At 45.3% G+C, this 13386-nt stretch overlaps 1 protein-coding gene across 1 annotated transcript in view; it reads left to right on the top strand.

Moving 5' to 3' along the window:
- The window catches only part of LOC101910578 (ligand of Numb protein X 2-like), a 29952-nt gene extending 20705 nt beyond the window's left edge, over positions 1-9247 (top strand). The window contains exons 6-10 of the mRNA XM_005235681.4: positions 1175-1357; positions 2431-2605; positions 2815-3025; positions 7536-7694; positions 8839-9247. Of these exons, the coding sequence (XP_005235738.2) occupies positions 1175-1357; positions 2431-2605; positions 2815-3025; positions 7536-7694; positions 8839-8974 (864 nt within the window). The 3' untranslated portion in view covers positions 8975-9247. The remainder of the gene's footprint in view (positions 1-1174; positions 1358-2430; positions 2606-2814; positions 3026-7535; positions 7695-8838) is intronic.
- The last annotated feature ends 4139 nt before the right edge of the window (positions 9248-13386 follow it).

Below are 13386 nucleotides of genomic sequence, written 5' to 3'. Positions count from 1 at the left end.
TGCAAACCATTTGCAGAAAAAGAGTCCTTCTACCTGTTAAATACCACTTACAGTACATGTGGCTGTGCATATATATATATATCTATATCTATATCTGTATGTAGTCTGGTACTCCTGGCTGAAGTAAAGAGCAAATCCCCATCTTAGGACGTGATATTTACAATGTATTTTCTGAAGACATGGATGCGTGCTGACATGTCTGGAAAAAAATTGCTCTATCTGAAGTGACTTTGGAGGCAAGAGGCTTTCTGTTTCAGAAAACAAAACTCTCCTGTACTAGGAGAGAAAAGAGAAAAAAGAAAAGAAACTAACTGCAAAACAGTTGATGCAGTCCCTCTTCTGAGGACAGGGAATTCACTGCTGCCAGGGTGCTGTGGCGCCAGGGTGCTGTGGCACCAGGGAAACAGGATCCCATGTTGAGAAGTGAGAGTGGCAACTATACTTCTCTCATCTACTGCAGGAAATGTCCCAAGTAAGCACATACGCCTTACCCCAGTGGAGTCCTTCACAATAAGGTTTTGTCCAATTATCTGGAAGAACAAACCAAATTAGAAGAGCAGTAACAATAGTGACTACTTTCCCTGTAGTTCTGCCAAGGCCAAACATACAGCTGGTTAAGTGTTTAATTGGCAGCAGTCTTAGACAAAAGGTCATGCCTTCAGGTATTCTGGGAAAAAAATGGGTGGGAGATGTTGAACAATAGACGTGGTACATAAGCTAGGAGGGGAAGAGCTTTAACAAGTTTCTTTATGATAAAAGAAAAAGCATCCAGTGCTTGGTATCATGGTCATCCATTGTGTGGACCAGTCAGTGTTCTAGTTCTGTTGTATCACAACACAATATGCTATTTTAGTTTTTTCTACTGAAGTGGAGGAATTAATCATCCCTTTCCACTTTCTCTTGTTTGGCATTTGTGGAGGAGAGAGGCATGAGTGAAGCCTGCCTCTGCTCCTGTTCTTTCTGACATTTGCTAATTCCTTTTTTCTTTTTACCATGGGATTCTGTGGCTCTTCACAAAAAACCATTCCATCGCATTGCGTAGCCCTGTTTCAGACCCTTTGCAGACAGCGATGCCAACCCTTCTGTCTCCCTAAGAAAATGGCAGGGGCCTTCTGTAATTTCTAATTTATTTTTCTATCTGTTTTATTTACACTCTTCTTGTTTCTCCTGGAAGACCACTGAATCAAGAGTGAACTTTGTGATCTTGAGGCAGCCAGGTGTACAGCTGTCAGACCCAGTAGAAGATGGCAGCACATCAAATAATAGCAGCAGCAGCAGTAGCAATGGAGGAAGCCCGGTGCACCACCGAAGACGACTAGAACAGAATCACTATAGACGAAAATCTAACTACCAGAAGGTAAGTTTTGTAATTAATGGCAAAAGTACTCGTTATTCTTGGTCTAGCAGATTTATTCTGTTTGTTCTGTGATGGTAATTTATCATGTAAGATGGATCAGTAGCCCCATTTCTTCTTGGGCTATCGAAAAGCAGCAGGTTTGTGGCTTTTGTCACTGGAGAATGGAACATTACTGGGAAACACAGTTTTTAGGGAAAAAACATGTCAAAATGTCTCTAATGTTTATGCAGAACCAGTGTTTAATCCCTTCTTGTCTGGAAAGTGCAATGGGAAATTTACCATCCATGAGACTCTTGGGACTTGCCTCTTGACGTCCTTCAAGCACAACAGGTTCAGGGTATTGCACAAGGACACTAAGTTATGCTTCTGGTTTGGAGCTAGAGGGCTTTATGGGGCAGAAGTAGAAACTACACAAATTACACAGTAATGCTTCTGTGACTTTCAGTGTTCATCTGCCATCCGTTTGCATATTATAAGAAACAGTATGAACAAGAGGAGAATCACCAGCTTGTTGTACCAAGAGAGACTTGCTCTGTGTTTAGAACTTCTGTTTGAGTGAGAAAACTTGCTACAACTGTTTAGACCTCTGTGTTTAAATGTCTCTGGAGTTTACTAAGTAGCTGTCAGAAATGGCTGGAGTGTGGTCCCTTGATTTAAATGCTTGAATATCATTGATGTATTGTTTCTACAGCACGCACTATAACATGTGCTTTCACTGCAACCTAAACATTTAGTAGTAGTCAGAGAGAGGTTGATTGCTTGATATGAATGGCTTTGGAATGCGTTTGTAGCTTGTTCTTCAGTGCAAAATTGTTCTCCTCGGAGTAAGCATCTCTCTACAGCAAAAGAATGTGGGATCATTAGCCGAGCAGTGCCTTGGTTGTGGTTGTTGGAAATACAGGGTAGTATTTCTACCCAGAGCAAGTACGTGAGAAGCTGACTTCGCCATCTGGCAACACTGCTGAAATGTTCTGGATTAAAGATACAATATGTTCTGTTATTTTCTTCCAGATCTGGACTTCTCATTTAATTGCATTAATGAAGATGCATTTTATACTGTGATTCCTTTGTAGGATTTACCTCAGGGATATGTAAGTCATGAAAAGACAGTTGCAATAAAAAAAGAACCAAAGGAATCCTTAGGAATAACGATTGGAGGTGGAAGGGATAACAAAAACAAACTCCCTATATATGTAACAAGTGTGCAGCCCATTGGATGCCTCTTCAGGGATGGGAGAATCAAGCGAGGTAAGGAGGATCTCAGACCCTTTATCCTTGAAGAACTGGGTTGGGTTTTTTGGTGTTTTTTTTTGGGGGGCGGGGTATGTGTTGGTGATTCAGTGAAAGTTGGACTTGGGCACTAAAGTGAGACTGGAAGCTTGGTTCCATATGAGACCTTGAGTCAGAAATGGGCTTCATAGCGAAAGGTCTGTAATAATCCTGTCTTTAATCAACAGGAGATGTACTTTTGAGCATAAATGGCATTGATTTGACTCATTTGAACTACTATGAAGCTGTCTCGGCACTGAAATCTAATGCAGCTTCCCACTCAGTTGTACTGAAAGCCTTGGAAGTCCTCTCACTGAACTCGTCAGAGCCACCTCTGGACATCAAGGAGCAAGGATTCAGTTGGTCTCCCCTCTGGATCACATGGCTTGGATTGCCTAGGTATGTTAGGTGACTGTACAGAGATTTGTTCAATCACAGAGTTGACTTTCACTAAAATACTAGAAATTAATTGCTTTGTTGGTTGACTTAGAAGCATTACTGGTATTTTCATTTAGCACTAAGGCAGCAGAAAGCCTTATTTGTCAACAAGCTCACAGTATAATGAATGCATAAGAAATTTCCACTGCTTTTTATGGTGTGACCCATCGTCCCCCCGCTTCTGTTGGACAGTAACTGTATATCAGAAGTTCCTGAAAGCCTTTTTTTCCTAAGAGAACTAACACAAAAAATCAGAAGTATAGGTTCTAGCATTTGAGGCACTAAATTGACATATAATCAACACAGATATAGTCCCTGCTAAAATATCATTAATGAAATCGCTCTGTGGCTCTTTCTGGGTGGCATTACAGAAACCAACAGATACTTGTGCTGTTTTGTTTCTAATCTGATCACCTCAGCTGTGGGCAGGCATTCTTTCAGTCTAAGGCTTTTTGGTTGTCATAATTGTATTATCTTTAGCATGAAGCAGAAATGATTCTGAATAGTTGAGTTTTCTCACTGTGGAGCTTTGGACCATAGACTTAGCACAGATTTTAGAAGCAACACGGTAAGTTCCAGGTAACGGGGTTTTCTTTCTCCTTCCTGGAGAGGTGAACCTCTGGTTTGCTCATTTCTGCAGTTTCATCAAAATACATTCAGCTGTGAAAGGTCGAGCCTGTTGTAGTTCCAGCTGACTGGAGGAGGATCATGTAGGAAATGCATGTGGAACAGTAAAGCCAAACCCTTCTGTGGGAAGCCCAGATTATTTACAGCCTTGTTTCTTGAGGCAGCTAAAAGAAGAAATACTAGCAAAGCCTCTGTTACGTTACCCTTGTGTTACTTAGCAGCCTGTAAATGCTAAACAAAACAGCCCAAGGAAGGTAGCTTTTGTGTCTTGGGTGACTAACTTGGCTTGTATTCAGCACCATCCTGCTGGTTTCCTCTGCTCTCCCAGGGAAGCAGCCTGTTTGTTCTGTGCAGGCCTAGTATGAACTAGCCCTGAGCTGCCCCTGGATAGCCCAAACCTGAGTGCAAACCCTTCAGTCTTTCTTGCTCCAGCCTGAATTCCGGCATTTGAATTTGTCTGCCATTCTTCTGTGGGTGTGAGGGTGGTTAGGAGGCACAAAGCAAGGTTATTTCATTTCAGGATCTGACAAAATCTCCCTTCTTGTTTCCAGTAATAAAAATGGCTGTAATTGTTGTGCTTCCTCACTCGTTTTCCCATCCGCTCACAGTAAGACCTGGTACCAGCTAGCTGGTTGTCCGTAGGATGAACAATTTCCCTAAAGCCACTAAGAATCTGCCTTGCGGCTAGGCAAGGTATTTCTATTTGACATTGTGGCTGGCACAATCAAGTTATTCTTAATTATTGCTTGAGAATCTGAGAATCTGTAAATTGAAGTGGCAGCCTTGTTTGTCACCTGTTTAGGTTGCCTCTGCGCTAGCATTTTCGTTTGGCTTGGGAATGCGCACTTGAAGCGAGGATCCCAGTTGTCCTCCTCTCCTGTATTTTGGCTGACATTGCTGAGGGGTTTTTGGCCCCCCGCAAACTGCGTTCTGTTTGGATGGGACTCAACCAGAAGTGCTGCAGAGGAATGTCTGTTGTGCTCTGGCACGAACAGACCCTGTGTGTACCACGCTAGCAATAGGTTACAGAAAATCCCCTGAAATGTACCAAAACTAGACCTTGTCTCCTCAGCACCAGGTCGGTTTCTTTTGGGCTGCCCTGCTAAAGTAGATGTACTCTCAGTATGCTAAAACATTTTGCAGTACGGTGTGGAAGTTTAAAGATTATTGCTGATAGCTTGTGCGATTTTGGTTTATTCAGCTTTTTTTCCCAGTTACTACTCTATCCAACAGAAACGTCCTTTCCTCCTTAGAGGAAACCCAAATATTCCTTTCTAGTTTGAAGCCCAGCTTTAATTTCAAGTCCTAGCTTTCAGCATAAAGCTCAAGGCTAGGGAAATGTATTCAGTCGTTGCAACACTTGAGCCCACAGTGTTTTAATTCTGGCCGTGATTCTTGTATCTGTGGTTTTCTGTTTATGTCAAATACTGTCTGTCATCACTGCTCCCTTGGTGATGTGCTCTTTCTGAAATGTGGAGCCCCTGTAGCCCACCCTGCAGAACATGGGTTATATGCCAGGCTACTGTTGCAGAAGCATTTTAGGAGAGGTGACAGCCCTGGTCCTGTGTCTTTCTTGGGGCCCTGGGTAACAGAGGGAATAACATGAGCACCTTGGTCACATTCTTCCTAAGAGAAAACCACTCTGTGCTCCTAAGGCTACCTGCACACTGCAGCGCTTGGTGTGTAAGCTTGGAGCATCTTCCACTTGTGACCACGGCCAGTGCTGCACACTCCCAGTGAAGATACAAACACCTCCCTAAGGGGGATGGTGGTGTAATATTTTTCCATCTAACCTCAGGCAACTAGTACTGGCTGTACTGAACCAGGTGGCTGCTATATTTCTTGCATTTTTTGGTTTGTAATACAACTGCGGGTAGCTCTGCTGTCCTTGTAAACTTACTCCGTCTCTGTTCTTTGCTGTGTTATTAATTGGTGGCAAGTGAGTGTTCCAAGTTAATTGTATGCTACTACTCATTGCTACTGAATGTTTATCATCATCACTGTCTATGTCATAGGAGACAGAACAGGAACTTTACTTGATTTCTTTATAGCATTATGTTAAACCAAGACCAGCTACTGATAGTATGAAATACCATCTCAATGCTGGTTTGGAGGGGGTGTGTCCCCTAATTCATTGCATGCTGAATCCTAAAGATACTAGAAATACCAAAATTACAGATTACTTTATCTTTTCTCTGGTAAAGCTATGACTCTTGAAAACAGTAACCGTGCACTATGTGGCTTAGAGATAATTCTCAGAGGGTGGCAAAGCAGTTTTCCTCCTGCCCTTTTCCTTGAGGTGTATCTGAACTCAAGTCTCCATGACGTCTGAGCTCTCTCTGCAGCAACTGTTAGGTGTTCCCTGCCATGGCCCCGCTGGAGCGGCACGCTCCACAAACTCTGAAAGGGATGCAGAACTGCAAACTCAGCAGGGTGTTTGTCAGAATAAAACTTGCACCTTTACTTTCTGTAAAATCTAAAATTCTTTTTTCACAGTCATTTTCCATTACAGTAAATTACTGTTTCTCTTCCTAAAAACCCTTTTTCATATGGAAAACTGATTTCTAGCCTTTTTAAACTCTTGGAGAATGTCTAATGCTTTTGTTTATGTTCTATGCTGACATAGTGCTGCTTACCACTCTTGCTTTCTGTGCTGTTTATTTACGCTAGTTGTCACATACCTTTCTCATGGTGTGTTTTTTACACTTGTGTGGTATCAGTAGAAAAAAAACATGGAGGCATCAGTAAGCTGGAGCTGGGTCTGCCCACATTTATGTATGAAGAACTTGTACAAAAGTAAAGTAAATTACAGTTTGAAAGTAGATAATTGGATCTTTCTCCTAGTAAGAAGTTAACTGAGGCTTTTGAAATCTGAAACTCATCTGCAAACTGCTCCAGTAAAGCCCTTACGGCAAAAACGTTTATTAGGAAAAGTTTAGCTGCTGGAATACCTCAGTGGGGTGATGATCGGCGGCAGTTTCACACAGTGTAGCTCTGGCAGTGCCTCTGTGCCAGAATGTAACCTGACTGTGAGCCAGAGTACACGAGATGCTTGCCTGCGCTCCTGCCACACCTTTTCAGACGCCTCGCAAAGGCTTTGCATGCCTTTTGTGCTACAAACTCAAGGAGCAAGTGCTCTTAGCACTTACAGGCCCCGTTCTCCACGGCAGCCCTCGCGCTGCAGCATACCCCAGGCTGACTTGGAAGACATACCTCAGTGACCAGCATTCAAAACCAGTGGTCTGTGAACTCGCTCTGAGGTATCCAGTATCTTGCCTGTGCATAGCAATCCTGGGTGTAGGTCCTGCAGGAAAAACCTTCCATATTCTGATTTGGTAGTCAGTAGAAGAAGGGCTGCCATACCTCGTGCGTTTGCTTTCCATCAGTGATACGCAGCTGCTGAATGCCTTCATTGTATCAAGCATGTAGTATACAGATGGAATAAAAATAGCTCGATTCTCATTAATTGCATGGGTGTAGCTGCTGTTGATGATTAATTTGGCTTTGTCACCGGTACTGTGCATGTTCATTAGTAGAATTCATGAAGTTACTCACGAATCTTTCGGGTCACAAACTCCTTTAGAGAACAGTAATTTTCTGTTAACTCTTAAACTAGCACTGACAATGCCAAGAGAAGATTTCTAAAGGACTGGTACCTTCACCTTTGAGAATTATCCCTGTAATGTGCCCTGCGAAGAGGTTGCCTCAGATCCTTAAAAAGAAGATACAAGGCTGTTACACAGCTGTGCTTTTCACAAGAGAAAACATAAATTTCTGGTCAGGCAGTTTTCCTTGAAACGTACTCGTAAGCTTCCTCTGGTTTTGACTGTGCCTGTCTCCACAGCTATCTTCACTGCTGTCAAGATATTGTCCTTAGTAAAGGTAACCTGGAAAGCTGGGGCTTCAGCATTGTTGGAGGCTTTGAGGAAAGCAAAGGAAACCAGCCATTCTTCATCAAAACCATCGTGCCTGGGACTCCAGCCTTCCGAGACAGGAAACTGAAGTACGTGTGAGCTACCCTGCCGGTCACTGGTGTTTGTATCAGAAATGCTATCAGTACAAGGGACTGACGGTCTCTTACCCTTTTAACTAGCTGGGCTAAGTTAATGACTTCTTACACACTCATTTGTGTAGTTAACACTGTTACCAAAGCTGTAACAAGCTAAGTCCTGTATTAATGAGTGTTTTGGTTTCTCTATAAAGGTGCAGCTAAAAGGAATTAACAGTTAAATTTTAAAAGGCTGTAAAGCTTTTAATTGAGTGATTAGATAAAAGCAGAAAGGGGATATTTGAGATGAATCTTGGAGGTGCCAGAGTATAAAATTAGGATTAGGAAAAGTATGTCAATGAAAGCAACAAAAGCCCTCCTGTGCAGGAAACTTAAATCCAGTTTTGCTGACCTGTTGGTTGGTAATCACAGCAAGTGGAGGAGTGACAGTAAACAGCGGGCCTGGATAATCCCACAGAGCTCTCTTACAGTGTTATCTCTGGGAACCAAGAGAGCTGTACAGCAAGGCTGCTGTCCTAGTAGGGGGCATAGTTTGGGCATCGGGAGCTGGGCTTTGCTCCCCTGATAATGGTGTGTAGGCCTCTAGCTGGGGCAGAGCCTGGGTGGGAGGACTGGGGCCAGCCGGGTTCCTGTGCGGGTGCCAGGACGGCAGTGTGCTTTCCCCATCGGATGTGAGGAAGGTAGCTGCCTGGTTTCACACCTCACAGCAGAACAGGACAACCACTCAGAAGATGGCTTGGTGGGCCATAGAGGTAGGCAGATCAAGCGGGACTTTAAAACCTTTATGTGTTGAACTACAACGTGACAGCATGCTTTGGCCTCGTGAGCACTCACCTTAGTGGCTGCTAGCTGTAGGAGTGACCTTGATGACAAGTACGTTTATCAGTGCAAATTTGTTTCCTGTAACTTTTCCCTCTGCTGACTGGCCAGCTGGTCACGCTGCTGGTGACCTTCACTGCCACCGCTCGAAGCACCAGCAGTGTCCTCCCTTTCCCTTGCCCTCTGACTCAGGACGGAAAAAGTTGCTTCAACAAGGAGCTGACGATCTTGGCTCAGGGTGGGCTAGACCTTAGGGGTCCTAGGGTGTGTGTTAACGATGATCAAGTCCTGACAAGCGTGTTTCCTGCTTTCTGATTAGGTGTGGAGATGAAATAGTGGCAGTAAATGGAGTGCCAGCGATCGGAATGAGCAACTCGGAACTAATCCCAATGCTGAAGGAGCAAAGGAACAAAGTCACGCTGACTGTGGTGTCCTGGCCGGGAAGCCTCGTGTGAAAGCTCAAGCAAAGCCCACGCCCGTTTCAGGTATCAGAGGGCCACCACACAAAGCTGAGCACGTGACAGACAAACCGAGGGAATGCTGAGCTCTTGCTACATAGCGTATTGCCATGGAAGACTTCTAGCTTCCTTTCCTCCAGAAAACATTTCTTCACTGTGCTGAGGTTATCAACAAATCTGATTCTTGGATTTAAAGTAACAGTTGATCCGAACAGTTGTTGTAACTTCCTGGGCTCATTAAAGCTCTCGAGGACTGGTGTTGCAGAGTAAGCTCTTTTCCCAGTGGTGTTTCTCTACAAATTGTGTTTGAGGCACTTCCCTCAATTTCAGAGCTCTGCTTTCCATTTAATATTTTGAACAGATTAAACCACATATGACTGTCTGGTTTTCCCTGCTAGTTTAATACAGTTCTGCTGCTGATCTCTGCCTGCCATTCTTGGACACGAGTTATTTTATACATGCTTTTAAAAAGCCACTAATAAAACTGTAAGGATGGGGACCCAATTAAGCAGTTCCTATAGCCCCCAGTCTTGCTATTTATAGGTTACTGAAATGTAATAAATGTATTTATACATCAAAACCCCAAAGGTAACTCCCCTAGCAGGCAGCTGAAGAGCCGCGAGGTTAGTGGCTAGTGTGGTGGAGCTGTGTTTACCTGTATGAAGGTCCCGTCGCCAGGCAGGTGTGAGTCCTGATGGAGGATCCTGCCAACTAGTCACGAGCGGGCGATTCGGCTGGCTTAAAGAAACCAGTCAAAGGTAGCGGCAGGAGTGATTTCACTGAAATACGATGTTGTAAAAGTGCAACTTTAACAAAGTTCCAAGGGCAAGGTTCACTCTTACTGCACAAAGGATATAAGCTTCCCTGGTTTTATGACTTGATGAAATGACCAGCTTTTCCCACAGAAAGTAGATGATTAAGTAAACAGGCCATTACAAGAAACCTCAGTAAGCTCAGAGGGTGGTTGGCTGCCTCAGCCGCATTGTACCAACTGTATGAAACAAGCTCCCTCCTGAAGGACAGCGTGCCCCATTGGCTTCAGTTCAAATCTGCTGTGTAGTTAAACTTTAGAATAAAAAAACCTGAAGCCAAGGCAGGTTGGTCTGACCTGTGGCATCTTGCTGTTTCCACCTGCACCCTCTACATAAAGCAATTCCCTCCTGTTACAGAAAGTGGTTAACCAGCAGTAGAAACAACAGATCTTTCTCAAACCAGGTTGCATTGAGAGATCTTTCCTCTCTTGCTGGTTCCGCTGCACCTTTTCTGGGGCCAGCTCAGATCTTAAGAATCAAAGGAGCTTCTCTCCCCTGTAAAAATGCTACCTGGAATGAACGTTTAATTCCCTGTTGCAGTCAACTGACTGCAGGTAAGTGCCCATCGTTGTCTTAAGCAGTGCTTTTCTTAGGGCTGGCTACATTGTAATTAGCAGTTACTGCAGAGCAGAATTGTTCCTTGCTAGATGACTTTGCTGTTTACACACAGCGTGACTTCACTTCCTTTGGCTGCTCGATTAAGGCCGTGTATAGCAGGGGCTGTTATCGGAGCCTGCTCCACAGAAACAGCTCAGGATCCAGTTGTCACAAAAGCGTCCCTGGTGCCCGGGGTGGCCTTTGTTTGGCTGATACATACTGCTGTGGACTTTGACAGCAGCAGCAGTGCTGGGCTCTGGGGCCTTTTTTCCCCTCGTTGTTCCTACTGAATGCAGAGAGCAAAATGATTCAAAAGTCAGAAGAGCACCTGTGGAAAACTCATCACTTGACCTCTGTCCAACACAAAGGAAGAGAAAAATCTGAAGCTGTTTTTGTCTCTTTTGAACTGATGTGCAGAATCTGTGCCTGGTATGGAACAGTAAATATTTATGTAGATAGGCATCGCCCTCTCTCTACCGAGTAGTGCCAAATGCCACTTGTATAAAGTGCAGCAGGAAAAAGCCATGCAGTGGGTGGGCAGACGGTTTCAGTGAGGAGGATACTGCAGGAAGCAGCATAATTGACTCCATCTCCTTTCAAGGTGCCTTCAAACTTTACCGATGTCCTCGTAATTTAAGTACTGTTTCCAAGATCAGCTTGTTAATAGAAGTTGAATTTGTTTTGATGCCTTTATAAATTATTGTAATATTGCTGAAAAACATGTGTTATAGGTGGTGGTTTTTTTTCAACCCTTCTCTCCGGTGTATCAGCTGACACCCCCAGAACAGGTTGCTTCAACAACAGACACTTCTCCAAGAAACTGAGCTTGGGAGGCAGGAAATAATATAACGGTCTTCTGCTTCTCTCGGAAAGGAGCTGGATTACCCTGACGTATACTATGGCTGTGACTGGGAAAAAACCTGAACAGAAGTCCATCTGACGTACCCTTCCCCATCTGCAAGGCTGGCCGCAGCCCACTAGTGCCTGTGGGGCTCAGAAGTGCCTGGGCTGAAAAGCTAACCCAGGGACTAAATAAAGCTTTATTTAATGAGGCTTAACTCCCTGGTTCGGCGTGCTGCACAGCTCAGCAACTGCGAGGCAATGCTGGGGCTGCTGCTGTTGCTCCCAGAGGAGCCAGGGTGGGGGCTGGGTTAGGTTTTGTTGTGATTTCTCCTACTGTAGCGCCAAACATCCCTGACTGGAAAGGCAGCGTCTCATGGTCTGGGAGAAAGACATCACTACCATTAACTCTATGCTGCACAACTGTAACGAAGTTAGTCAGTTAGCCTCCCTTCTCCTTAATGCTGTGCCTATTTTATACTGTCAGGAGCTGAACCGCCTGCCAGCGGTTCCCCGGGACACCTCACACCTCCTCTTCGTGTTAAGCTGGCTGGCACTTGTGTAATAAGAGTTGTGCAAGTGTTTGGCTGTGAAGTTCACCCTCCCGGCAATCCTCAGGCGTTCTGCGCTCAGGAACACACAGGCCCATTTCTCATCTCATTTTGCTCCAGTACAAGGACTGATGCTACCGGCCCAAGAACTGACCTCTTTTCTGAGAATTATTAGAGCCACCACGCAGTATCCCCGTGGAACACAACCACGAAGCCTGCAGTTGTTACGCGATGCAAGTGACGATTATTTCCAAAGCCCCACCTTTAGACTAATACATTAAAGGCAAACATTTCTATTTCATTAAACTAAACCCATTTCAAACCATTTCCCTTAAATTCACAGCTGCTTCTGGCAGCGTAGGCTTGCTAACACCAGTGAAGGCCTGCAGTCCCTGCCTCTGTAAAAACATTCAGCACACAAGAGGAAGTCGCAGCACCGACTCATCCACCCAGGAGTCTCTGTCCCCTCCCCCACACTGCCATCGGTAAGCCCCGGTGCAGAGGGGTGCAGACTGGATGTGGTCATCATTAATTATGCCAACTCACAGGTCGAGTCGCTTCTGTCACTGCCACAAACAGCACGAGACTGGGGGACTGGACACGGAACAGCTCTGCCCACCCCTGGAGAAGCAGCACGTACCCCTTACCGTGCAAAAATGGCAGAAATGCTGCTGACTGGGGCCAAACCCTGGCCTTACCTTAGCGTAAAACTACTGCCAGCATTTTCCCCAGATTCAAGATGGGTGAAAACCAGCTCAGACTGGTCTGGGGGGCACTGCCTGGCCTTCCCTTTGGTGCTAGCTGCCCTAGCAATTTCAGAGTTCATGTTCTGGGGGGGAGAAAAAAAATTACCAGATTGCATCATTACAGAACAGACGCTCTTCACAGAGGCACAGGCAAGGATACCTGCCCCCCCCCCCCCCCCCCCCCCCGCCGGACACTCCCGCGTTGTGCAAGGGAGCCTGCGCTCCAGAGGGCATGTGGGCACATCTGCAACGCACCGCAGGCACGTGTACTTCCAGGGGCACGTACCAAGCACTCTTGATTCCTTCCCACCGGTTTTGGTCTCTCCTCCGCCCGTGCCATGCCACAACGAGATAAAACTTGAGTTCAACCCAAGTTCCTGAAAGCCAGCAGGCAATCCGAGCCGAGACCCACCACCCTGACCCCAGGAAAAACACGCCAGGTTTCCCCTCCCTCCACCCGCTCCATGCCAGGAGCTGGGATTCCTGCAGCTCTTCCCGCAGCGAGGCACCACTGCCCCCGTCTGATGGCCCGACAGGGGCTCTACCGGAGCTCTGGCCCGGCTGCAGCGGGAGGGATACTTTGAAGCCTGATTCCAGGCCCTGTCAAAGAACTGTGGTTCCATGCACACACCTCCCCTCTGCACACACATTTCCCACAATCTCAAAGCACGTTGAAAAAGCTACATGAAAAACAAATAAAACAAACTAAAAATGCCGCTCTTCTTTCTTCTCCCCATAGGTGTTGCAGTTAATGACTCATCAAGTGCACTGTCACAGCATATTAACTGTTATCATAGTGCTATACTGGCTCAAGTCTCTAAGGTTGTAAAGCTTCACATGACAGACTTGCAAGATTACAATAC

This window comes from Falco peregrinus, chromosome 13 (assembly GCF_023634155.1).
Source record: "Falco peregrinus isolate bFalPer1 chromosome 13, bFalPer1.pri, whole genome shotgun sequence".
NCBI lineage: Eukaryota > Metazoa > Chordata > Aves > Falconiformes > Falconidae > Falco > Falco peregrinus.
The sequence above is the reverse complement of the archived record's forward strand: the minus strand, read 5'-3'. Positions and strand labels throughout refer to the sequence as shown.